Consider the following 27,282-nt stretch of genomic DNA (forward strand, 5'->3'; position numbering starts at 1 on the left):
TCAATTAAATAGGCCTCAAGCCAAACAAGACTTTTTCTGAAATATTTGACTTGTTATAGAATACTGAAAGTGAGTACCATATTGAATATGGCTACAGGCTTTAATGTGGGATTACCACAGTGGAACATGCCTTTAAATCTTAGCCATGAACTGGATTCACTGTCAGCCTTTCTCAATTTACTTGGTAAAAGAATATAAACTAGTGACACTCCTCTACAATAAGAGAAACAACAAATATTTCTGGCTACTTTTTGTAAACTATCCTCATAGCCAGGATAAGCAGATGTCTCTTTATTATTTTACAAATTTGATGCTATTGAGGGAAAAGATTGTCCCTGGACTGGGCGGAGCCTAAGGGGAAGGGGCATTTGACCCCTGGAGGAAGGGAAGCCCCCTGGTGGGGATTGGTTGTTCAAAAAAGGTGGAGCTAAGGTGCGTAAGCACTGAGCTGAGTGGGAAATACATTTTTGTGAGGTACAAGGTGTCGGATTTGCCCACCCACCCTCCCCCTGAGGATTTGGTTGGTTGGATATTCAATGTAACATGCTATTTGTTGCAGTTTAATATGGCGGGGGATGCTAGTCCACCACCCTCTTGTACAGCGTAGATATGGACTTTGTTAATATTAAGTGACTCCCCATGGGGTGGGAGAGCAGTTGGATGTAGCTCTGGGGCATGAGGTTCCTTAGAGCAGGGTGGTTAAGAAGGACAGTAGCAGAATTCCTGTGCTTCTTCCTGTCATATGCAGATATGCTTAAAAGGAAAAAAGTTACAGCCATGTTGCAAGACTCTCGGCTCTAACAATAACTTGAAACATACCTTGGAAATGGTATGTTTCAAGTTATTGTTAGGGCAGAGAGTCTTGACGATTCAAGGGGTCAAACTGTGTGACAAATGTCATTCCATCAGATTGATTTAGTTTTCATGAGGTCACATTGTGATGTTTTATCAGCTTCCTCTTTTGTTCTGAGAATATCTGATGGAGAGTAGCCACTACTCATTAGACATTTGCATATGTCTTGACTTTGATGTTCTGATTTCTCTGCGTCTGAACAGTTTAATCCTTGGTAGTGAGGTATATAAGAGTATATATAAGAGTATAATGACACAATGTCTACAGTTAGCCAAGAGTCATCTCATTCCCAAATGGTCTCATGTATAAGCTCAGCTGAAAAGTTCTAGATGCGAAAGGCCAACATGTCTTGTATGTCATTTTAACAAATAAAGAAGATTTGCTTTTAATAGAGTGCCAACACTGTTTGTTCCTGATATGGGTTTACATTGGTCATCACGTCTGGAGGAGATCACTCAGTCAAGTAGACTTTCTCCATGTAAAATAAATGTCTGTCTTATATATCTCTGCTCTTACCATATCTAATTAAACTTATTTTACCTTATCATCTTATTATCTCTATCCTCTATTCACTAGATTTGGGCCATCCCAGAGCCTTTTTTTCTCGAAGCTCCCTGTACTAATCTCTGTGTGCACTTGGAAAATCCATTAGCTTGTTTGTATTCCAGTACCACCTTCATGATGATGGAACTGAAATTTATATACAGTCTATACTGACAGTTACTGACACCAACATCAAAGATCTCTATCACCGTTTGCATTGGAACCATTACACCAGCCTCCCATGTCAAGTGCCTTAAATAATAATAGACCCTTTCATTTCCAAACCCACTCTTTCACCAACTCCTGCTGTCTTCACTTGCAGAACATTGCCAACATTCTTCTAGTTCATACTCTTGAAACAAAATAAAACATTGTCAATGTATCATAACCAGTATTGACTACTCCCAATCCCATCTAATTTTGCTACTTCTCAACAGGTAGTTTCCTCTTCACTTTATCCTTAATCCTCCATCTCACCTTCAGTTTTTCCTCTAACACTCTCAGCACTGCCTTTCATTCTTCTATTAGTCTCCAGAAAAAAGTTAATTTTATGACCTGTAATGGAGAATCTTTCACAACACAGCAACCATACATTACTTACATCATCTCAATGTACACCCCTAACCAATTCCTACATTTGGCTTCAAACCTTTGACTCTTAGTCCTGTCATCACCACTTCCCCTCTCAACTTCAGCAGAACTTCTCTAACACTGAACTTATCATCATACCTTCTCCTAGTTTTCAAACATGTAAAGCTTGCATAAAAAAAAAAAAACTATTCAAGATAATCAAATTGCCTAATATCATAAATTATCTAACCCACATCTATTACCAATTCTTCATGTAACCAGACAAACCTTCCCTTCCCATGGCTCTTTCATTGTGGGCTGTAAAGGTAGAAGGTCACTCTAATGATTTTCTATGTGTAAATATACCTGTCTTATGTTTATTTAATGTACCCCAGCACAGTGCTGCGCAATATGTTTACATGTTATAAATAATAATTATAAAAATAATAATTAACAACAAAAAAACACAACACATTTACACAATCTAGGTAGGTGAGATGATGAGGAGGGTGGGTAAAAAGTAGGAATGTTTTAAGTAGATTTAAGAAGACTTATGGAGCCATGTTTCAGGATGTCTCTGTTGTTTGAGCTCCAGTTGAATGAAATTAATGAATACTTAGGGCACAAGCATGTCATTTTCAGTTTGTAGAAATAAATTGTTCTACATGTCCTGACTTTGATCCAGAGTACCATATTTATTTGTCCTGACTTAGATCCAGAGTACCTTATTTACATGTACTGACTCAGATCCAGAGTACCATATTTACATGTACTGACTTAGATCCAGAGTACAGTATTTACATGTACTGCCTTAGATCCAGAGTACCGTATTTACATGTACTGACTTAGATTCAGAGTACCTTATTTACATGTACTGACTCAGATCCAGAGTACCATATTTACATGTACTGACTTAGATCTAGAGTACAGTATTTACATGTACTGACTTAGATCCAGAGTACCGTATTTACATGTACTGACTTAGATCCAGAGTACCATATTTATGTTCACTGCAAACTCACTTAAAGATATAAATAATATTATTCTTGTTATTAAATAAAGTTTTTATGGCACCTTCCTGAACTGTTTGACTGACAATATGATATTGGTTACAATGCACCATCATAATGGTAAAAAAACGTATCAGAGCATTAAAGGGTAGTAATTATCCAAACATTCTGCCATGGTTTTGTAAGATCAGTTTTTGTGCATAAAAGTATGTGCTCATAATCCTGGAAAATTGATTTGCTATTTAGTGCTGTGCATATGTGCTTTCAAACATGACTCCACCCATCTCAAGTCTAACTCTGTGTGTGCGGTGGTCTGGTTCCATTAAAGGGAAAGCAGAGAAGACAGCTTTCCTGCTTTAGAATTGTTTGGAAATCTTCTGAATCTGAGAATGGGTGGAACTGTGAGTTGGCTGCTCTGCAACATGTATCAAAGATATATGAACTATAAATGAGATCATCTATGGAAAAAAAAATCTTTACCATTAAAAAATAAAAAATAAAAGGTTTTAACCCCTTAGTGCCAGAAAGAATTGGAAGGCATTGCAATGCCATTCTTTTAACCCTTTCTTGGCATTCTTGGATTTAAATGCACAGTAAAGGATTGGAATGTTGCATAAGTCTCTAAATAAAAATGGTCAGGTTACAAGTGGTGCAAATACACCTAGAAGTAAACTTTTGCACTCTTATTACAAGTTAAAACCGATGCACGCTAATATCAGGAGTTTGGATATTGTGACCATGCTAACGCATCCCCCCCCCCATAGACTTCAATAGAGCGCATTATTAAAAAATACCTAACACTTATCACTTGTGCGCTAACCCGGCACTGTGTGTAAAGAGCATTGCAATGTAAAATATTTACAGTAAATGCACAGTAAAACACATAATAAAACATTAAAATGTAATAAAAAAATATTTTTTATGTCTTATGGTATTTGAGTGGAAAGGGCACCAAAGTTTTCATACATTTGTATATATGTGTTTATTTGTATATACATATTTAAATATATAAATACACACACACACACACACACACATATATATATATATATATATATATATATATATATACACAGTGTCTGTATATATCTATACCTATATATAATTAAGTGTATGTACTGTATATATATATATATATATATATATATATATATATATATATATATATATATATCAATAAACAGATGGCTAGCACTCACTGGTCCTTTTACATATGTGCTTTTATTTGTGACGTTTCGGGGACCATATCCCCTTCCTCAGACAAAGAATACAAGTGAAATGCATTCCTTTATACAAACAAACAATGAAACACAAATCCCACCCCCTAGGTGAAAAAAACGCCAAAAGGTTGTCATAGCAACCTCTCTAAACAAGATACACACCCACACAGCTCACCCAATAGGCAGGCAAGACATAACACGCAACATCAGGACCACAACAGTTCTCATAAGATCCAATGTATACAGAGCAAACTAATTTTACAAATTGCAAAAAAGCAGAGAAGACCTTAATATGTTTTAGAAGTACCTGCACACAGAAATCATGCTTTTAACACCATGGATACAGACTCACTTAAACCAAGTAAATACGCCACATCCCACACAGTGTTATGTACAAGTATGCAGACACCGTAGTGTCACCATTGCGATCCGCGCATTCACACTCACAAACGGGGAGGCCAATCATATGATCCACATTCAGGTATATATACAACGTCATATAAGTCAAGATAATATACAGTAATACGCATATTAAGCACTTTGAAGCTTGGCTGCTGCGTTCCCGTCGAGGACCGCAATGCCAGCGTGTGTCACAGGTGGCGGCGCCTATTGCATCATCGCGTTGATCAGCTGGGAAAACAAACAGCAGCTGTCTCGTTGGAAAACACGCTGTTACTGCCATACAGGCAGGGCGCAGCAATCATCATGTTACCAGTACATAAAAAGACAGGAATATACACACATACTGTATAGTAAGCCAGCAATACATACAGCACCTGAAACAATGGTAATTACACAAATATACAGGGGCATAAATTCTGCGTGATATACCCAGTATAGACGTAGGTCTGTAAGTGAGCAGAGAATGAGTGTGCACCCCCATTAGCTAAATTACTTCAATGTACAAAAATACATGAAAAATATACATGATGTGCACAATCTGGGAAATATGAGCTATAAAAATGTGGAGCAATGAAAAATATGAAAAATATGAGACAATGAAAAAATGAAAAAATATGAAATATATGGAAAGAGGATCCAAAATGATGCGTGTAGCACCCACAGGGAGAGACACAATACATGTTGCGTTAGGGACAAAAACAGAAAAATAGAGAATGCGACACCCACTGACCAGAGGTGATATACACAGCCAACTGGATAACAAGTTGCTGTACACCATACTCAAAAATTGGGAAAAACATTATTCTTATACAAAATCTGTGTATTAAAATTATGAACACACAGAGCTAAATGGCTCATGGACTCTCAGAAAGTAGAATCACTGGACAAACTCATTAAAGGAAACAATGCCAATCGAGCATTGAATTTAGTCCATGTGGTTGTATAGTGTTTAATTGATATGTCCATTTAGCTTCAATTTGGAGGAGAATTCTATTCCTATCACTCACCATCCCTTTTCAGAGGTGGGACATGGTCAATGAGGACAAAGCGAAGATCTGTGGGGTTGTGTCCAGCCTCTAGGAAATGTCTTGCGACCGGTTGGTCACTCTTTTGGTTCTTGATTGCCACTCTAATGGCCGATCGGTGATTCGCCATCCTTGTACGGGCATCATCTGATGTTTTTCCTACATAGAACTTGGCACAGCTGCAACTCTGTAGGTAAATGACAAACTTCGTTGTACATGTTAGTCGATGTCTTATCGTGAACTTTTTCTTCTTATGGGGGTGACTGAATGTTGCCCCTGGAAGCATAGAATTACAAGTAGTGCATCCTATGCACCGATAGCATCCCAACTTTTTTGGTTGGGATGACAGCTGGTGGCGTGGAGCAGTGCGTTTCTGTCAGTTGGTTTCTGGTATAGCATGTTGCCAAGTTTGTTACCTGCTTTATAGATCCGTAGATCCAAAAAATCCACCGATTTGGTGTTATATGTGATCTTAAGCTTCACAGGAGTGTCCAATTGGTTCAAAGTTGTAAATCATTCATTAAGGTCCTGTTCAGACCCTGTCCAAATAATGAACAGGTCATCTATGTACCTTTTATAGAATGCTACCTCCGTCTTCTGATGTACCTTCATTATTGTGCGTTCAAAATGTTCCATGTAAAGGTTGGCTAAGGACGGGGCCACATTAGAGGCCATGGCCGTGCCGGTGACTTATTGATAAAAGGATTTCTCAAAGCGGAAGTAGTTTAGGGTAAGGCTCAGATCTAGTAACTCCATTAAAAAGTCGACTGGTGGGCCAACATACGGATATTGCAATAGAGTGTCATGGACACATTTCTTACCATCCTCATGCGGAATGATCGTATAGAGGCTTGTGACGTCTGCCATGACGAGTAGCCAATGTTCTTCAATCTCATATCAATCAATATATATATACTTTATTTAGGTATAAATATATATTTTACCAAAATACCATCAGATATATGTAGAAATATGTATATATTTATGAATAAATAGAACATATTCTGCTATGTGAAGAACAATGGAATGTGAAATATTCATATTTTCATGTCGGGTTAGCGCACATGGGAATATGCAATTGAGTTTGTGCCAGTTGGGTTTTTTTTCCACTTTTTTTGCTTTATTGACTTCTATGGGGAAAGACGTGAACATGCATGCGATATTCTGAGTTCGGCTTTTTGCGGTCATGGGGTTAGTGTGTGAGCGAAAACAGTTTAATTTAAGAATACGAGCGCAACCTAACGAGCACAAAAAAACATACTTTTAGTGCAGGTAACGATCAAGCCGGAGAGTTAAATAACACTCCACTTGTAATCTGGCCCATAGCCTGTATGCGAGGTCCTCAGTTGCGCTAACCTTACGATCACAAATTTTGTTTGTGCTCGAGTGAATGTGATCACTTTCAGCTTTCTAATACGCATGCAAGTTTGCACAGTCACAATATTACTTATAGCACACCACTTGTAACCTAGCCCAAAATGTGCAGCACTGGCACGTGCAATATGAATGATTAAAAATAATTAAGTAAGTTAAATACCACAAATAATGATCAAGAAAATATGGAAAGACAAAATGTGCCAAGCGTTCTGTACCCCACTATTATTTATCTTTATATGAAATGTTAAATCTGCTGTAGCGTAAGAGGTGGGAAGAAATGTGCCAAACAACATTAAGAAAAATAGGGAGCTAGTCAGTGTAATAAGCAAACTGTTCTTCTGTACTTCACAACTCATCTAGGTAGCAATCTGTCCATATGCTAATTGCCTCACAAACACTGACTTTATATATTCTCTTTGTAGAACTTTGTACAGATCATCAGCAACTTGCTGTCAGAAGAAAACCGTGACAAGTGGGATGAAGCTCAGATGGTACGTACTTGTGTATTCTTACAAAGCAATAATCGTTATCAGTAGCCCAGGGTGGAAGTTGTGTTATGGCTGTTGCTGGTGATACAAGACAAACGGTCTTATTGTGGGTAAAAAACATAAGTGCTTGTCCAAAGACAATAATATATAATATTTATTATATATTACAAATTACAAGTGGTTGGTTATATTAAAGGGACATTTTTTAAAATAGATGCATTGGGAATTATTCACTGCTCTACAAAAATAAATATTTTAAAACATGTTAAAACTGCCATTTTGTTAGTAAAATATGAAAGACCAAGGCAATTCCATTGAAAAGCCTCTGTAATATTATTTATCTTACTTCTTTTGCTGTGGCCAGTTAGAGACAAATATAAATGAGCTCCTGAAAATATCAGCCAATCATTGTGCAGCATGTAGGCATGCCACAGAATGCACTCTAACCTCTATGGGGGGTGGATACACCACAATTTTCAGAATTGCTTTATGGGAAGAGCAGGCAACATAAAAAAGGAAGATTCATAGCAAAGTTTTTCAATTGTGCATAATTAAATTATTTATGGCAAATTAAATTTGGAGTTGAATGTCCCTTTAATCATACTAGAAAACGTATAAGTGTTTAGTAATACTTATACACAATTTGCCAACCTGGCATATTTTGTACAGTATATTATTTGGTACTGGTTAGCTTTTATTTATATTTAGTTTTTTGAAAGACACATGTCCCAATAAATATACCAAATAAAAAGATTTTATTTTGATGGTACAAATAAACACTGTTAGAAAAGAAATCCTCCTGTCACTCTCTTTGATATTATACTGTCATGTCTCATGTCACTCTCTTTGATATTATACTGTCATCGGTTAACATTTGTTTTCATTTAATATGTTTCTCTGAATTGGCCATTAATGACCCTTCTTAGTGTTTGCATATCATTATTATTTCCTTTCATTTGTGAAGTGACAACAGATTATGCAGCACTACATCGATACAAGACAGTCAACTCGAAATGTTTCATTGTTTAAAACGATAGATAATTCCTTTATTACCCATTCCCCAGTTTTGCATAACCAACGCTGTTATATTAATACCCTTTTTACCTCTGTGATAACCTTGCATCTAAGTCTCTACAAACAGCCCCCTAATCACATTACATTTTATTTATTATCTATTGACTTTCATTTTAGCTGTGTTGTGCACAACCCATGGGTGTGAGCGCAATATTATCTATATGGCCCACATGAACTAGCAGTCCCCTGTTGTCAAAAGTAAATATAAAAACGTGAAGCTCTATGTAGTAGATTAAAAACAGGCAGAAATGTAGAGGTTTAAATGTTATAAAATGTTTAACAATTTAACATAAAACAATGTTAGTTGTGCAAAGCTGGGGAATGGATAGTAAAGGTGTTATCTATCTTTTTAAATAATAACAATTTTAGTGTTGACTAAAGGACTAAAGGAATAGTAGTATAAAGTGTACTTGTATGATCAGGTGCAAGTTGAAAATACTGATTTTCAATTTAGGGTGCAGTTCTAAGGGTGGTTAGGAGGTTAGGGGTAATTGTTAATAAGGGTGTGAGGGTTATAAATATTCTGCAGTAGGATAATATATGAACAAGAAATGATAGAAATGAGTTGCGGATTGATTGCAGAGATTGCAGAGATCTGGGTAACAGACAAGCCATGTAGGAGTGTGTTGTTCTAATCAATTTCAGAGATTCTAAGAGATTGAAAGTTGTTTTGTTTTTTTAAATAAAATAAATTAAGTTTTGCTCATAACACATGCACTTTCTTGAGCCTACCGAAGTATGCTCATATGGAAATAAGAGGTACATTTTTACCTAACTTGGAAAGGTTTTTTTTTTTTTTTTTTTTTTTTAATTATGAAAGTTTAATTTTGAGTTCCATGTCTCTTTAAAGTGACACTAAACACAATGGGCCAGATTGCAAGTGGAGCACAAATTAACGCTCCCGCTTGAGTGTTAATTAAAATAGAAGTAAGATTTCTGCACTCGTTGAGTTGAAAGTAAACACTTTTTGCTCTTTCGCTAACCCGTAGAGCTAAAAAAAAAATGTATAGTTAGTCTAATAAAAAAAGTATCATTGCCCAATGCAATACTCGTTATTTTGTTATATATATCTCAAGGCATTTACTGTCTCTTTAAGCCCCTGATAGTGCGTGGTTTGTAACCTAATTTCACTGCATAAACCCTATGATATGATATAGCACTTCATGCCCTGCTTTTGGTGTGCAATGTACGGTTTACATTTAATATCTTGACTTAAAAAGATAAGAAAATAAAAAAAAATATTTCTAACAAATTCAATATTAATTGGATTGTTTATGGGCAAACTTGTGCTTCTAATTTTCCCCCCTTATGTTGCCTCCTATGGTGACAATAAATAAAGAAATGCACTGGGAACTGTTGGGCAAACAGGGATATTACATAAAAATGAGTAATCAGAGCAGATAAACACAGTCACACATTTTTTTTCTGATTGCACATTTTAATTTTATTAATTAAAGTGCATCAGTCACCCCTTTTGATATTTCTGAAATGCGTCATAAGGGATTATTTATTTAATGTAATAGATGTAGCTGTGTAATCCAAGTGCTTGAAGATAAAGGTGTTTCATTTTCTTTACAGAAATCCCTCTATAATCTTAACCTCTTCATTGCCAGCGATTGCTAATCAAAACATTACAGATTGCATTGGCAGCATAGATTGTTATTATACATTGAGATCCACAGAGAGTCCGCTCTACTCATAAATGAAGAAATGTATGCAGGAGGCACTAATATAGTTTATTGTGAACATATATGTAATGGATACCATATTGCAATATGTACTTGATCACTGCATATATATTGGCCTAGATTTAATAAAACATGTTTATGAAAAAAATCTCATGGGAAAAACTCACTGCGAAATTACGCACCTCAAAAAAATGAGCAATTATTAAGAATTTGTACTTGCCCCATTGTCACAGCTTTGAGTTGTGAGTTAAAGGGACATGAAACCAAGACGTTTTCTTGCATAATTCAAATAGAGCATGCAATTTGTTATCTTGATATCCTTCATCAGAAATATAACTAGGTATTCTCAGGAGCAGCAATGCAGTACTGGGATCTTGCTGCTGATTGCTGGCTACACATATATGCCTCTTGTCACTGGCTGACTTATGTGTTCAGCTAGCTCCCAGTACTGCATTGTTGCACCTTCAACAAAGGATACTAATAGAATGAAGCATTCATGATACATGGAGCAGCATTTGTCTTGTTATCATTGACTTTTCAGTGCAATGAACAAGTTCCACTCTGAAGGATAATGCCATTACAGTAATACCTTCAAAAGCTTACAAAACAAACAAATTAAAATGAGATAAACACTCACGCCAAAAAAAAAAAATGTTAATGAGAAATAAAATTAAAATGAGACGCGAACACATGATATAACACTGTGGCAATAAAGACTTTATAAATTCTATACTCTGGGCTAAGGTGTAGGTAAACAATCCTGACTACTCCTCTAGAATATCCCAGATCACCCGTTGGTGGCGGCCAGCCTCTGGAGACAAGTTTCATTCTTTCCAGTGAGACAACTTTTCAGTAACAAATAAGCAGACATTTTACATTACAAACATTTACATAAACTGTTTTGCAAGTGTGTTGCGGTGGTAATTAGGATTCTCCCATGTTGCTAAAAGTTTTCGTTTGATGTGCAAGATAACGTGTAATGGGCACCTCACACAAATATAGCTATTAATGACAAAAATGCCCACTAGACACACAGAAAATGTAGGTTAAATGGTGCTCAGTAAATTACGAACATGATCTCACCTTTACCATAAGAACACTCAAGCAGGGACATAACTGCACCTCTAGTGGGTCCATCTGGCCTTCCAATCAATAGTGACATTGCTACAGGGGAGCTTGGTGGTTCCTGGACTCCACTTGCATTATGTCTGGCCCGTCTATGTGCCCCTGCTACTAAAAGAGGGACATAACTGCACCTCTAGTGGGTCCATCTGGCCTTCCAATCAATAGTGACATTGCTACAGGGGAGCTTGGTGGTTCCTGGACTCCACTTGCATTATGTCTGGCCCGTCTATGTGCCCCTGCTACTAAAAGAGGGACATAACTGCACCTCTAGTGGGTCCATCTGGCCTTCCAATCAATAGTGACATTGCTACAGGGGAGCTTGGTGGTTCCTGGACTCCACTTGCATTATGTCTGGCCCATCTATGTGCCCCTGCTACTAAAAAGGTGTCACTTTCTAAGGAAAGGGGCTGGAAGAAGGTTCCTAGATACAAGGTAATCACAGAGGTATAAAGTATATTAATATAACAGTGTTGGTTATGCAAAACTGGGGAATGGGTAATAAAGGGATTATCTATCTTTTAAAACGATAACAATTCTATGGTAGACTGTCCCTGAACCAGTTGAGATGATTTGTTGGCATTTTGCTCCCACAGGGACCAATAACACAGTAAATCTTATGATAATAAACTTTCTGCACGTACTAGAGGAGAGAGCATTAATCAACAAATGCTTGAGGCAAGACCTCCATAGAGTGACAAATTCAGTTAATGATAAACCATATATTTTATATTTTATTGCAACTCTGAACAAGCTGGAATTGGCACATATGGCATCTCTATGGATGTATAATATTATACCTTTCTGAAGTACATGTTATTGTTTGTGCTGATAACAAAACCAGTGGTTAAAGAGAGACTTGGGGGTAGATTTATCATAGCGCGAGCGGACACAATACGATGTAGCAATGAACTGCTTGTGCAATGCCGCACCCTGCAGATTTGTGGCCAACTGGCCACTAGCAGGGGGTGTCAATTAACCTGATCATATTCGATTGGGTTGATTTCTGTCCGCGACTTCAGAGCAGGCAGACAAGTTATGGAACAGTGTTCTAAAGACGGTCATAACTTCTTTTTCCGGCGAGCCTGAAGACTTGCGCGGAAACGGACATCAAGCTCTATACGGAGCTTTATAAATCGGCCCATTTATCTTGTTAAAAACAACAATACATCTTAGAGCTTCTGCAAATAGCTGTAGTTTGTAACTTCAAGACAACTAAGATCATAGATTGTTCTCTGTTTCACGTCCTCACTTAAATCCATCTCGAAAATGTGCAAAAATGTCTAAATGTCAGCGCATGTACACATATTTGTCACTCACAGTGATGTCATTAGGTTTGTGTTTATTGCTGATACTTTTTTTAACTCACTTTTATTTATTGTACTTAACCCTTTGGCCCATATTTATCAAGGTCTGTCGGACCTGATCCGACAGTGCGGATCAGGTCCGACAGACCTCACTGAATATGGCGAGCAATACGCTCTCCGTATTCAGCATTGCACCAGCAGCTCACAAGAGCTTCTGGTGCAACGCCGCCCCCTGCAGACTCGCGGCCAATAGGCTGCCAGCAGGGGGGTGTCAATCAACCCGATCGTACTCGATCTGGTTGATTTCCGCCGATGTCTGTCCGCCTGCTCAGAGCAGGCGGACAGGTTATGGAGCAGCGGTCTTTGTGACCGCTGCTTCATAACTGCTGTTTCTGGCGAGCCTGCAGGCTCGCCAGAAACACGGGGCATCAAGCTCCATTCAGAGCTTGATAAATATGCCCCTTTGGCTGCAATGCATGACTTTACTCTCTGGCAAACAGGGGGTTAACTCAGTTTGTAGATGTTATGCAGTTCCATATTTTCTGAAACTTTATAGATGTATTTCTCTTCATGCATGAATATTAATATACATTGAGGGAAACCAAATGTATTCTGACATTCGGCATATTGCAGCCTTTTCTATAAGCAAATAAGTTTTAAATAACTGAAGCCCGTATAACCTGTTATATATAATCCAGTGATCCCACCTACATTTGTTTTTATTTTTATACAGATCAATAACTTCTGGTTTTCTTGCATGATCCCAATGAGTTCCTGGCCTCTTGTTGTGAGAAATATATGAGCCAGATATGAGATAAAATGTGTTGAGGGGGGTGCAGATTTTAAAGGCAGAATATATGCTAGTGCCTAGGGCAGCATAACAACTAAATGCATCACTGGTAGGAAATTACCACTATCCTTACTTACTTAAACACAAATGTTTTATAGAGAATGGAATAGTTTTTAATAGCAGCAAAAATTTGGGAAGTAGGAAAACACATCACATTCATATGCCACAGCTTTGCACAACCAACATTGTTATTTTAATATACTTTATAACCTTTAAACCACTAAATGTCTGCCTGTTTCTAAGCCACTGCAGGCCGCCTTTATCTCAGAGACTTTTTATAGCTTTTCACTGCTAGTTCATGTGTGCCCCATAAATAACATTGTGCTCACTCTAGTGGATTTATTCATGAGTCAGCACTAGTTAGCTTAAATGCAAGTCTGTAAATAGCACTGAGATAGGGGGCAGTCTGCAGAGGCTTAGATACACGGTAATCACAGAGGTATAAAATATTAATATAACAGCGTTGGTTATGTAAAACTGGGGAATGGGTAATGAAGGGATTATCTATCTTTTTAAACAATAACAATATTGGCATAGATTGTCCCTTTAAACAGTTAATAGCTACATAGAGGCCAAAGGCTGTTTGGTTATGTATAAGCTGTTTGTTAGCTGACAATATAGAGGGCATAAGGTGTTCAAGGACTGGAAAGTTAAAGGGACATGAAGCACTAAATAAATGCTAAATATAATAATGTATTCAAAACAACAAATTAGCCTGAAAATGATATCCAGTGATTTTTCAAATGATATTAGTTGTTTACAATTAGTAATTTAGTTGTTTACATTTTGACAAAATAAGTATAACAGTTTAGGCCTAAATTACGAGTGGATCGCAAAATTGCATTTTCGCGAGCGCAATATTTGCACTCCACTTAGTGTTAGCAACACACGCAAATGTGCACTGGTGTAACTAGTTAAGCGCAATGCGAACGCGACCTCACATTTGCATTGCCTGGAAGCGCTTCCATAGGCTTCAATGGGAGCCTTGTTCTGATGCCGTCAAACACAGCAAAAAACCTAGTGCAACACAGGGGGTAAGTTGGGCAGCAAAATAAAATATTTATGTGTTTATATGTGTATAAATATCTATTTATATAGTCATATACATATATTTGCAGTTTAAAACACACTCCCTATAGACCGCTATGTAAAGGCCCTTTTCAGTGCCGTATTTTTCAAACAACGCACCTCCCTTCACTTTAACCCCTCATAAACCCTTTTTTTTTTTAAAGAAACTGTCCACTTTATTTGGGGGCAATTGGGGAACATTTTTTCAATTAAACAGAGGTCTGATCATGTCCGCTCGACATCGCTTAATACGATGCATACGCTGTCGGCATTTAATATTGCACAAGCATTTCTTGATAAATGCTTGTGCAATGCCGCCCCCTGCACATTCGCGGCCAATCGTCCGCTAGCATGGGTTGTCAATCATCCCGATTGTATCTGATCAGGATGATTGTGGTCCGCCACCTCAGTGCTGGCGGGTGAGTTAAGGAGCAGCGGTCTTACAATCTGGAAACATCGGTACTAGATTGCAGCATCCGCTGTTTGGTAAATCTACCCCATGGCATTCACCAATGAAGTCTCACAATTCAATTTTCACAATTTCATACTTACTATGTTGTGTTGGTATCCTTGCAACCTCTTTCCATAAATGCATACTGAGATATGCTCAGGAGTGTGCACGTGTGGCAGCAGTGTTTGTAACAATGTTATACATATAGTGCCTAGCAGATGTATGTACACCTTTGAGAACTGAGGGGTGATGCAGTGAGTATTAGCATTACCCGGCTCCTCCACTGGCTGTGGGAATCCACTCTTGATATTCAACCCCTTAACTACTGAGCCATTTCAAACCCCTAGTTTTTAGATACTACTCACATTTAATCCCAAATGTAGACCATTTTTCAGTGAGAAACCCAAGCATATTATATATTGTTTTGTTTTTTTTCCAGCAGATTTATTGTATCAGATTATTGTATGTATATAACACAAAATGTGAGCAATATACAACAAAAAGTAACATTTTAATATACAGGTTGTAAACAATAGTGCTTTCCCCCCTAAATGTTATAGTCAAATAACAATGATTTATTCTCAGATAAATAAGGATCCTTGGGTATGTTTTTATAACTTTGATCTGCACAAATGAACTCCCGTGTGTAGCTACTAAAAATATAGCACATTTATTACAGAGCTTTATTTTTTGAAAAATAGATTTCACTGAGTTGAATAAACCAACTTTTTTTGTGGGAGTTCCCAGGACTCAGTTATACACAACCATGCACTTCATGTCACTTTAAATTTAAACAAATTACATTTAACCCTTTTTGTACATGTTTGTATGTTTAGCTGGTGCACTTTCAAAACAACTTGAGTAAAATCTCCCTTTAAGAAAACAACAAATAAATCTGTTTCTTTGTGTAATCAATAAAAAACAACTTTTACATTAGAAATCAATTCAAACAGTAGCTACTATAATGGATTAAATTGGGAGATAATCTCTCAAAATTGCAATAACATCCCTTCTTAACCCATAAACAGATTTGTGACTATGCAGATCATAGGGTCAATCTACCGAGAAACTGGTGTCAAATTTATGTCTCACTCAATAATGCAAAGCGAGCTCTGTAGGATAGTAAGGTTGTGCTTACACCCGGGAGCGATAGCACAGCTCTGGCACCAGCAAATCACAGTACAGCTGTCATCAGAGGAATCTAAATGTAAATGTGATGGCTTTTTGAAGGAGAGTAAAGCAAGTTAGGAGTGAATACATAAGGATGCTCTGTGTATAACACTGAGCAGATAGCATATTTTTATGCAGGTGTTTTTATTTATCAGGTGTAGTACTAAATTCTAACTTGAAGCTTTCTGCACCTGATTATTTCTCTCTCGATGGCTCTGTTGATGTAATTGATTTAAAACCTATAAAAAAAACTAGTTTCCAAAATTAGTAAACATTGCATAAGTAGTAATTGTGATGGATTTGCCAAGTAATGATAGAATTTTTTTTCCCAAAGGTTTGGGATTGTAATTTGATTTTAAAAAGCATGGAACAATATTATTATTATTATCAGTTATTTGTAGAGCGCCAATAGATTCCACAGAGCTTTAAACAAGGGTATGATATCCAGGTAACATTTATAGGGAATAAGGGGGTAGATGGCCATGCCAAGAGTTGCACTGTTATAAATCAGCTTTTCTTCTATAAAGGTAAGATGAGTCCACAGATTCATCCTTTACTTGTTGGATATTATCCTCCTGCTAACAGGAAGTGGCAAAGAGCACCACAGCAGAGCTGTCTATATAGCTCCTCCCTTAGCTCCACCCCCCAGTCATTCTCTTTGCCTACTCTAAGTACTAGGAAGGGTAAAGTGAAAGAGTTATAAAATGTTAGTTTTTACTTTCTTCAAGCAAGAGTTTTTTATTTTAAATGGTACCGGTGTGTACTATTTACTCTCAGGCAGCAAATGGATAAAGACTTCTGCCTGGAGGATGATGATCTTAGCATTTGTAACTAAGATCCAGTGTTGTTCCCACAGAGGCTGAGGAGTACAGGAAACTTCACTGTGAGTAACGGTTTCATGCTATGCAGCAATTAGGTATGTTCAGTCATATTTTTATGGAGCGACTGTGTATTTCAGAAAGGCTGACATTATACCCAAGAGTGTAAGGGTAAGCAGTAACCCTAGATCTAAAAGAAGGGCATTACTTAGCTTGCATATGGGGCCAATTACAAATATGGTTGACACTGGATTGCAAATGTTTGGGAGCAAACGTTTTTTGACTGGGGAGTGCTTTAACGTTTTTGTGGGCAATAACGTTTTGGGCAGCTTTATTAAGGGCACACATGGCTTAACTTTTGGGTCTCAGAACTGACATGGCTAGTTATAGCTGCTCTGGTGTGGTTCTGTAAGGCTGTGGAGACATCGAGTGAGATGGGCGGGGCCTATTTTCGCGCCTCAGATGCGCAGTTAGTTTGATCAGCAAGCAGCAAGCTCTAACTTCTGAGGGCCCTGGTTTATGTTTTGGGCCAAATTGAAGATTTTACCCCACATTTTCGATCCCTGAGGGCAGGTAGGGCCACAGCAGGGCTGTGGCAAGGTGCTGAGAGGGTTTTTTTCCGGATCTGGGCCTATTTTCGATTCGGTTTGCAAATTAAGGGGTTAATTGTTAAAAAAAATTGTTGTGCAATCTTAACTACCTATATTGTATCTACATACAAAATTTTGAAAAATGTGGTGCATGTTTAGGCTGTTTTGCAGAACATGTATGCTTTTTTTTTCTTAAAGGCGCAGTACCGTTTTTTAAGATTGTTATTTTTTTTCACTAAATAAAGTGTTTTCATGCTTGTTTGTAGTCATTACTAGCCTGTTCAACATGTCTGACATTGAGGAAAGTCAATGTTCAATATGTTTAAAAGCCATTGTGGAACCTCCACTTAGAATGTGTCCCTCATGCAGTGAAAGGTCAATAAATTGTAAAGAACATATTTTAGCTACTAAAAGTATGTCGCAGGATGATTCTCAGTCAGAAGAGAATCAGGTTTTGCCATATAATTCTCCCCAAATTTCACAACCGTTAACGCCCGCACAAGTGACGCCAAGTACTTCTAGTGCGTCTAATTCTTTCACCCTGCAAGATATGGCCACAGTTATGGATACTACCCTCACAAAGGTTTTATCTAAGCTGCCTGGGTTGCAGGAGAAGCGCAGTAGGTCTGGTGTGAGAACAAACGCTGAGCCCTCTGACGCTTTATTAGCCATATCCAATGTACCCTCACAATGTTCTGAAGGGAGGGATTTGCTGGCTGAGGGAGAGATTTCTGATTCAGGAAATATGTTCCCTCAGACAGATTCAGATATGACAGCTTTTAAATTTAAATTAGAACACCTCCGCTTATTGCTCAGGGAGGTTTTAGCGACTCTGGATGATTGTGACCCTATTGTAGTTCAAGAGAAATTGTGTTAAATGAACAGATTCCTAGAGGTTCCAGCCTACACTGATGTTTTTCCAGTCCCTAAGAGGATTTCGGAAATTGTTACTAAGGAGTGTGATAGACCAGGTATTCCGTTCGCTCCCCCTCCTACTTTTAAGAAAATGTTTCCCATATCTGACGCCGTGCGGGACTCATGGCAGACGGTCCCTAAGCTGGAGGGAGCTATTTCTACCCTGGCTAAGCGTACAACTATACCTATCGAGGACAGTTGTGCTTTTAAAGATCCTATGGATAAAAAATTAGAGGGTCTTCTGAAGAAATATTTGTTCACCAAGGCTTTCTTCTCCAACCTAAAGCGTGCATTGTTCCTGTAACTACTGCAGCGTCCTTTTGGTTCGAGGCTCTGGAAGAGGCTCTTCAGGTTGAGACCCCATTAGATGATATTCTGGATAGAATTAGGGCTCTCAAGCTAGCTAATTCTTTCATTACAGATGCCGCTTTTCAATTGGCAAAATTCAGGTTTTGCCATTTTAGCGCGTAGAGCGTTATGGCTTAAGTCCTGGTCTGCTGATGTGTTATCAAAAGCTAAGCTTTTAGCCATCCCTTTCAAGGGTAAGACCCTATTCAGGCCTGAACTGAAAGAGATCTTTTCAGACATCACTGGAGGGAAAGGCCAAGCCCTTCCTCAGGATAAGTCGAATAAGATGAGGACCAAACAAAATAATTTTCGTTCCTTTCGGAACTTCAAAGGTGGTCCCTCTACCTCTTCCCCTGCCGCAAAGCAAGAGGGGAATTTTTCTCAATCCAAGTCAGTCTGGAGACCTAACCAGACTTGGAACAAGGGTAAACAGGCCAAGAAGCCCGCTGCTGCCACCAAGACAGCATGAAGGGGTAGCCCCCTATCCGGGACCGGATCTAGTAGGGGGCAGACTTTCTCTCTTCGCTCAAGCTTGGGCAAGAGATGTTCAGGACTCCTGGGCTTTAGAAATTGTAACCCAGGGGTATCTTCTAGATTTCAAAGATTCTCCCCCAAGGGGGTGATTCCATCTTTCTCAATTGTCTGTAAACCTGACAAAAAGAGAGGCGTTCTTACGCTGTGTAGAAGACCTATATACCATGGGAGTGATCTGCCCAGTTCCAACAACAGAACAGGGGCAAGGGTTCTACTCCAATCTGTTTGTGGTTCCCAAAAAATAGGGAACCTTCAGACCAATTTTGGATCTCAAGATCCTAAACAAATTCCTCAGAGTCCCATCCTTCAAGATGGAGACCATTTGGACTATTTTGCCAATGATCCAGGAGGGTCAATATATGACCACCGTGGACTTAAAGGATGCATATCTAAACATTCCTATCCACAAAGATCATCACCAGTTCCTCAGGTTCGCCTTTCTGGACAAGCAGATTTTGGCTCTTCCCTTCGGGTTGGCCACAGCTCCCAGAATATTCACAAAGGTGCTAGGGTCCCTTCTGGTGGTTCTAAGGCCGCGGGGCATAGCTGTGGTGCCTTATCTGGACGATATCTTAATCCAGGCGTCAACTTTCCAACTAGCTAAGTCTCACTTGGACATCGTGGTGGCTTTTGTAAGATCTCACGGGTGGAAGGTGAACGTACAAAAGAGTTCACTTATCCCTCTCACAAGAGTTCCTTTCCTGGGAACTCTGATAGATTCGGTGGACATGAAATTTTTTCTGACTGAGGTCAGGAAATCAAAAATTTTATCCATCTGCTGAGCTCTTAATTCTATTCCTCGCCCGTCAGTAGCTCAGTGTATGGAGTTAATTGGCTTAATGGTAGCGGCAATGAACATAGTTTTGTTTGCTCGCTGGCATCTCAGACCACTGCAACTTTGCATCCTCAAACAGTGGAATAGGGATTATGCAGAATTATCTCCTCAGATACATCTGGACCAAAAGACCAGAGACTCTTTCTTTGGTGATTGTCACAGGAACATCTGTCCAAGGGAATGTGTTTCCGCAGGCCAGCGTGGGTCATAGTGATGATGGACGCCAGCCTATTGGGCTGGGGTGCAGTCTGGAATTCCCTGAAAGCACAGGGATTGTGGACTCAGGAGGAGGCTCTCCTCCCGATAAATATTCTAGAACTGAGAGCGATATTCGACGTGCTTCAGGCGTGGCCTCAGCTGGCGTCGGCCAGATTCATAAGATTCCAGTCGGACAATATCACGGCTGTAGCATATATCAATCATCAGGGGGGAACAAAGAGTTCTCTAGCGATGATAGAGGTTACCAAAATAATTAAATGGGCAGAGACTCACTCTTGCCATCTATCAGCAATCTATATCCCAGGAGTGGAGAACTGGGAAGCGGATTTTCTAAGTCGTCAAACTTTTCATCCGGGGGAGTGGGAACTCCATCCGGAGGTGTTTGCTCAATTGATTCAGCAATGGGGCACACCAGAATTGGATCTGATGGCATCTCGTCAGAATGCCAAACTTCCTCGATACGGGTCAAGGGATCCTCAGGCGGTACTGATAGATGCTCTAGCAGTACCCTGGTCGTTCAACCTGGCTTATGTGTTTCCACCATTTCATCTCCTTCCTCGTTTGATTGCTAGAATCAAACAGGAGAGAGCTTCGGTGATTTTGATAACACCTGCGTGGCCACGCAGGACTTGGTATGCAGACCTGGTGGACATGTCATCTCTTCCACCATGGACTCTGCCACTGAGACAGGACCTTCTGATTCAAGGTCTGTTCCAGCATCCAAATCTAGTTTCTCTGCGACTGAGTCGGTCATAGGTACCTTGATTCAGGCTCGAAAGCCTGTCACCAGGAAAATTTATCATAAGATATGGCGTAAATATCTTTATTGGTGCGAATCCAAAGGCTACTCATGGAGTAAGATCAGGATTCCTAGGATTTTGTCCTTTCTCCAAGAAGGTTTGGAGAAGGGGCTATCAGCTAGTTCCTTAAAGGGACAGATATCTGCTTTATCAATTCTACTGCACAAACGTCTGGCAGATGTTCCAGACGTTCAGTCGTTCTGTCAGGCTTTAGTTAGAATCAAGCCTGTGTTTAAACCTGTTGCTCCGCCATGGAGTTTGAATTTAGTTCTTAAGGTTCTTCAAGGGGTTCCGTTTGAACCTATGCATTCCATAGATATTAAGCTTCTATCTTGGAAAGTTCTGTTTTTAGTTGCTATCTCTTCAGCTCGAAGAGTTTCTGAACTATCTGCATTGCAATGTGACTCGCCTTATCTTATTTTCCATGCTGATAAGATCGTTTTGCGTACCAAACCTGGATTCCTTCCTAAGGTTGTTACTAATAAGAATATTAATCAGGAAATTGTTGTTCCTTCTCTGTGTCCTAATCCTTCCTCCAAGAAGGAGTGTCTATTGCACAACTTGGACGTGGTTTGTGCTGTAAAGTTTTACTTGCAAGGGAACAAAGATTTCCGTCAAACATCTTCTTTGTTTGTTGTCTATTCTGGAAAACGTAGAGGTCAAAAAGCTACGGCTACCTCTCTTGCCTTTTGGCTGAAAAGCATCATCCGTTTGGCATACGAGACTGCTGGACAGCAGCCTCCTGAAAGAATTACAGCTCACTGTATTAGAGCGGTGGCTTCCACATGGGCTTTTAAAAATGATGCTTCTGTTGAACAGATTTGCAAGGCTGCGACTTGGTCTTCGCTTCATACCTTTCCCAAATTTTACAAATTTGATACCTTTGCTTCTTCGGAGGCTATTTTTGGGAGAAAGGTTCTTCAAGCAGTGGTGCCTTCTGTTTAACCATCTGTCTTTTTCCTCCCGTTCATCCGTGTCCTGTAGCTTTGGTATTGTATCCCACAAGTAAAGGATGAATCCGTGGACTCGTCTTACCTTTATAGAAGAAAAGTAAATTTATGCTTACCTGATAAATTAATTTCTTCTATGGTAAGACGAGTCCACGGCCCGCCCTGTCATTTTAAGACAGATTATATTTTTTTGATTTACACTTCAGTCACCTCTGCACCTTGTAGTTTCTCCTTTTCCTTCCTGTACCTTCGGTCGAATGACTGGGAGTGGAGCTAAGGGAGGAGCTATATAGACAGCTCTGCTGTGGTGCTCTTTGCCACTTCCTGTTAGCAGGAGGATAATATCCCACAAGTAAAGGATGAATCCGTGGATTGTCTTACCATAGATGAAATTAATTTATCAGGTAAGCATAAATTTACTTTTATAAGGTGATCTACAGAACAGCTGGGATTGTAGGCTTACATGCTAAGGGGTTCAAGGGGATAACGAAGGAGTCAAGGAACTGCATTTAGCGAAGGTTAGCATATATTGTATGCATCCCTGAACAGAAGATCCTTTAAAGAGTGCTTGAAACGTTCAAAACTATTAGAGAGTCTTGTGGAGCAAGGCAGAGAGTTCAAAAAATAGGGGCCAGTCTGAAGACGAGAAAGAGAGGAGGAGGAGAGGGGGAGGCCATGAGTAGAGCGAAGGGGATGGGAGGGAGAGTATTTGGAGACAAGGACTGAAATATAGGGGGAGCCGTGTTATTAAGGGCCTTGAATGTCAGAGTCAGAATTTTGTGTTTAATTCTGGAGGCAAGAGGAAGACAGTGATGGGACTGAGAGAGAGGTGCAGAGGAGCGACAATCAGCCTGGCAGAGGCATTCAGATGTAGACCAATAGTGTGCAACTGACTGTCCCCTGAGGTTCGCTATCTATCTATCTATCTATCTATCTATCTATCTATCTATCTATCTACATTTATCTATCATCTATCTATCTATCTATCATCTATCTACCTATCTACATCTATCTATCAACATTTATCTATCTATCTACATCAATCTATCTATCTATCTATCTATCTATCTATCATCTATCTACATTTATCTATCTATAATCTATCTATCTATCTACATCTATCTATCTATCTATCTATCTACATTTATCTATCTATCATCTATCTATCTATCTACATCTATCTATCTATCTATCTATCTATCTATCTATCTATCTACATTTATCTATATACCTATCTATCATTTATCTATATATCTATCAATCTATCTATCTGTCTGTTAATCTAATTAATGTCAATCTTATAAGTTTCTATTTCTGTGTATGTTTGTATTTTATTGTAACACATACATATTTCAACTATGATGTTTTTATGAGATAATTTGTGTAGAATACAAAAATGCATTTGATATAAACAAACAACATTGTTTTGCGGTGAGCAGTAATTATTTTTTTACTTAAGGTTTGCAAAGTGAATAGAATACCATTTTTATGCCACTTAATAAATATCCTTGTGTCCAAAAGCTGTTATTGCTAAGAACATTTTTATTCTTTTGTAGTGCGTATTGTAACTGAGGTGTTGTATGTCATGTGATGTATTTGTATTGGAAAGAAAAAGAACATTTTCTATCATAAAATTTAAACCATCATTATTAGAATTTTTTATTATGCTTCTTACAAGCAGCTGAAGCTGGAATTCTTTGCTTGGTTGTCAAGACAACGGGGCATTTAAAAAAAAAATAGATAACGTCTAATTTGAAGCTTTTTTTGCACTCCTCATTATTTAAAAAAACAAAATCTCATGATGGTTCACTTGAAGCATTTTATTTTAAACTCATTTAAAACAAAATAATTTCCAAAAAAATGCCACACACTGTATGTCCACAATCATTAATCTAGTTGTATTTGAAAAGCAATTATAGAAAAATTATTTTTCACAGCTTTGGGATTTTATTGGATTCTAAAACACACGAGGAAAGAAGTTGCGAATAAAAGACCCTCATAGGATTCCCCTGCTCCCATCCCTCTATAAATCGACAATATTGTCAATTTGTTTATCATTTATGGTTTAAAAAGACTTATTATAGTGCCAAAGTGTTACATCTAAAACAGTTTAAATCAATTTATTGCCTTCATTTTCCAAAGTTTTCATTGTTTTGCAGTCAAGTGACATATTCCTTGAAAAAAGTATGTCTTTCCTTTGTTAACCAATTATTGACAGATATAAATGAGTTTCTGCACAAAAATCAACCAATTACCGTGCAACAGATAGGCGATTCAGAGTTCTGAATTCCTCAAAATGCACTCCAGCCTCTCTGGGGCAGAATAAAAGCTGTAATTTTCAGATTCAAATTACATGAAAATATATACTGCATTTTTTCCACTATGATTAAACATTGTGGGCTAGATTACAAGTGGAGCAAGAGTTTGCACCCATAGTCGAGCGTTAAAACCACTAGAAGTGATTTTTTTGGCTCTCCTAACACCTGAGACCTCATATCTTTGAGCCCTTATAACTTTTTCATGCAATTTTTTTTATCAAAAATAGTTTTTATCAGACATTATTATTTAACTGTACCGTTAAACGTATTTTTTATGTGTTTTGTATGACTTTGTATTAAAGCATAACAGTTAACCAGAGCTGTGAGGTTGCGGTAATCATTCTAGCGTAAATCGTGATTACTTTTACTTTCAACTTGTAATACGAGTGGCATTTAACTTGTGTGCAATCTAACGTGAAAATATGATTTCACTTGCCATATATAATATCACTCCACTCTTAATCTAGACATGTATGGGGAATTAAAAACATTCCAAATTTAATGTCCCTTAAAGGGATACTCTACTGTAAAAAATGTTCCCCTTAGTTTGTTCCAAATATATTAAATATATGGGAAATTGCTCCTTTATGTTTATTTTGGTATTTTTCTTATTAATTCCACCACTCATGATATGCCCATAACAATGGGCTGGGCCTAGAAGTGTTTATTTTAGGTACCCAAATACTAATAATGATGGGGGTTTTATAAACACAAGCAACTATTTCACATACAAAAATCTCTCTCTCATGCCCCAACTGGGAGATTAATCAATGCTATTGTCTCCTTTTTTACAGACAAAACATTTGTTACTCATATTTTTAGTGTAGTTGGGGATACAACAGGCAAAAGTAGCTATTTCAAATAACAAATAAAGGAGTTGTGTGCCAACAGTTAAATACACAGCTAAAATGGACCTTTGAGAACATATTAGAGGGGAGTATAATGTGCCCTTAAGGGTTAAAAGTTTAGTGTGGCCATATTTGTGTCCTTAAACACTATATGGCAGTATCAACAATGTCTGTACCATTGTTTGTGTAGTGTACACCCCCTGAGTATAGCTTAGTATGCTGTCATAGAAAGGAACTACATTTCAACAAAAGATAACAAGAGAAGGATGAACTATATGACTATATGAATATTTACTTGTAAACTATCCAAACGTTTCATTATTTTTAAACACTTAAATCATTTACCTTTTAAATCAGCACCTTTTTTTAGGGTGCAGAAACCACAAGTCTTAAAGGGACATGAACCCCAATTTCCTTTCTTTGATGATTCAGATAGAGCATGTGATTTTAAACAACTTACCCATATACTTCTATTATATAATTTGTTTTGTTCTCTTGGTATCTGTTGTTGAAAAGAATACCTAGGTAGGCTCAAACGCTGCTGATTGGTGGCTGCACATAAATGCCCCATGTTATTGTCCCAGTGTTCAGCTAGCTCCCAGTAGTGCATAGATGTTTCTTAAACAAAGGCTACCAAGAGAACAAATCAGCTTGTATAATAGAAGTAAATTGGAAAGTTGTTTAAGATAATCTGAAGTCTTAAACAAGTCTGAAGAAGTCCTCCAGCGTATCCCAGTGACCCACAAGATGTGTGCTCCTGTGAGCAGGTTAATTCTGTTCTGATGTTTGATTTTGAGTGCTGATATATTGTGTGTGTTTTTTATGTGATTTGCTATAAGTTCTTTGTTATATTAGATATTTTATTGTGAAATTGGGTTCACCTTAATATGTTACCAAGGACTTGTTAAAGTAGCTACAGAGTATAAATGGTATGGGAAATTGCTCCTTTATTTCTGTTTATGAAATAGCATTGTTCTCAAGTGGGCTGAGCCTGCAGAAATAACAGATCTTCTACTCTTATCTGTTTCACTATACATTAAGGCATCCTGATCTAATCTCTTTCTTTCTGACACAATGTCCAATAGTTAGAGAGCAATAAAATGTTATTACCTATCTCTTCCACTTCCCTCAGGGAACTTGATTGCTGTTTGCTAACTGTTGTTTACAGAGCTTTTCTATACAGAATATTCAAGTATTCATATTCCCAGTATAGGTGGTGCTTTCCAACAGGCAAAATCATTTATGTTAAATGACAAAAAATGTAAAGGGGGCATTTTTAAACAATTTGATACACTCCATTGTATAAAACAGCTAATTGAGAACACATTTGAGCTGGGGGGGGGGGGGGATAACAGCACAGCCCCCCTTTAATTGTGTGCTGAGTGTGTGCATTTAAAGTCATTATCACCCTCTTGCATCATTTTACATGATAATGTAATGATATTCTATGTATGATCTCTGCATTTCACTGTTCAGTGTGCACGTTCATGGTGCTTTATACATGCACAATATTAATATTATTGATTTTATGTTATTATTGTTTTATAATTATCAGTTATTTGTAGAGCGCCAACCAATTCTGTGGCACTATAAATGAGTATGATTAATTCTGTACTTAATATGATTTGCAAGACACTATTTTAAAGGGTCTATGTCAGTTCTGGACAACACTGTGAAACTCCCCCTTCACCACTATGAATATTTTGCTTTGCAGATGGGGTTAACCCTGAAGGAGCTTTTCAAGCTAGTGGAAGACTTCATAGAAGTAATTGGCTTTCGAATGAAGGATTTTAAGGAATCGTATCAAGTGACAGACAACCTGGGTACGTGAGTAATGCACAAGCCCATCTGCTATAGTATTCAGCTGTAGCACACAGTGCTGCTTTTTC

General features: G+C 38.1%; 1 protein-coding gene across 1 annotated transcript in view; it reads left to right on the top strand.

Moving 5' to 3' along the window:
- ADGRB1 (adhesion G protein-coupled receptor B1) overlaps positions 1-27,282 on the top strand; it is a 736,329-nt gene that overhangs the window by 308,000 nt on the left and 401,047 nt on the right. The window contains 2 exon segments of the mRNA XM_053715405.1: positions 7,423-7,491; positions 27,108-27,216. Of these exon segments, the coding sequence (XP_053571380.1) occupies positions 7,423-7,491; positions 27,108-27,216 (178 nt within the window).

This window comes from Bombina bombina, chromosome 5 (genome assembly GCF_027579735.1).
Source record: "Bombina bombina isolate aBomBom1 chromosome 5, aBomBom1.pri, whole genome shotgun sequence".
Taxonomy (NCBI): domain Eukaryota; kingdom Metazoa; phylum Chordata; class Amphibia; order Anura; family Bombinatoridae; genus Bombina; species Bombina bombina.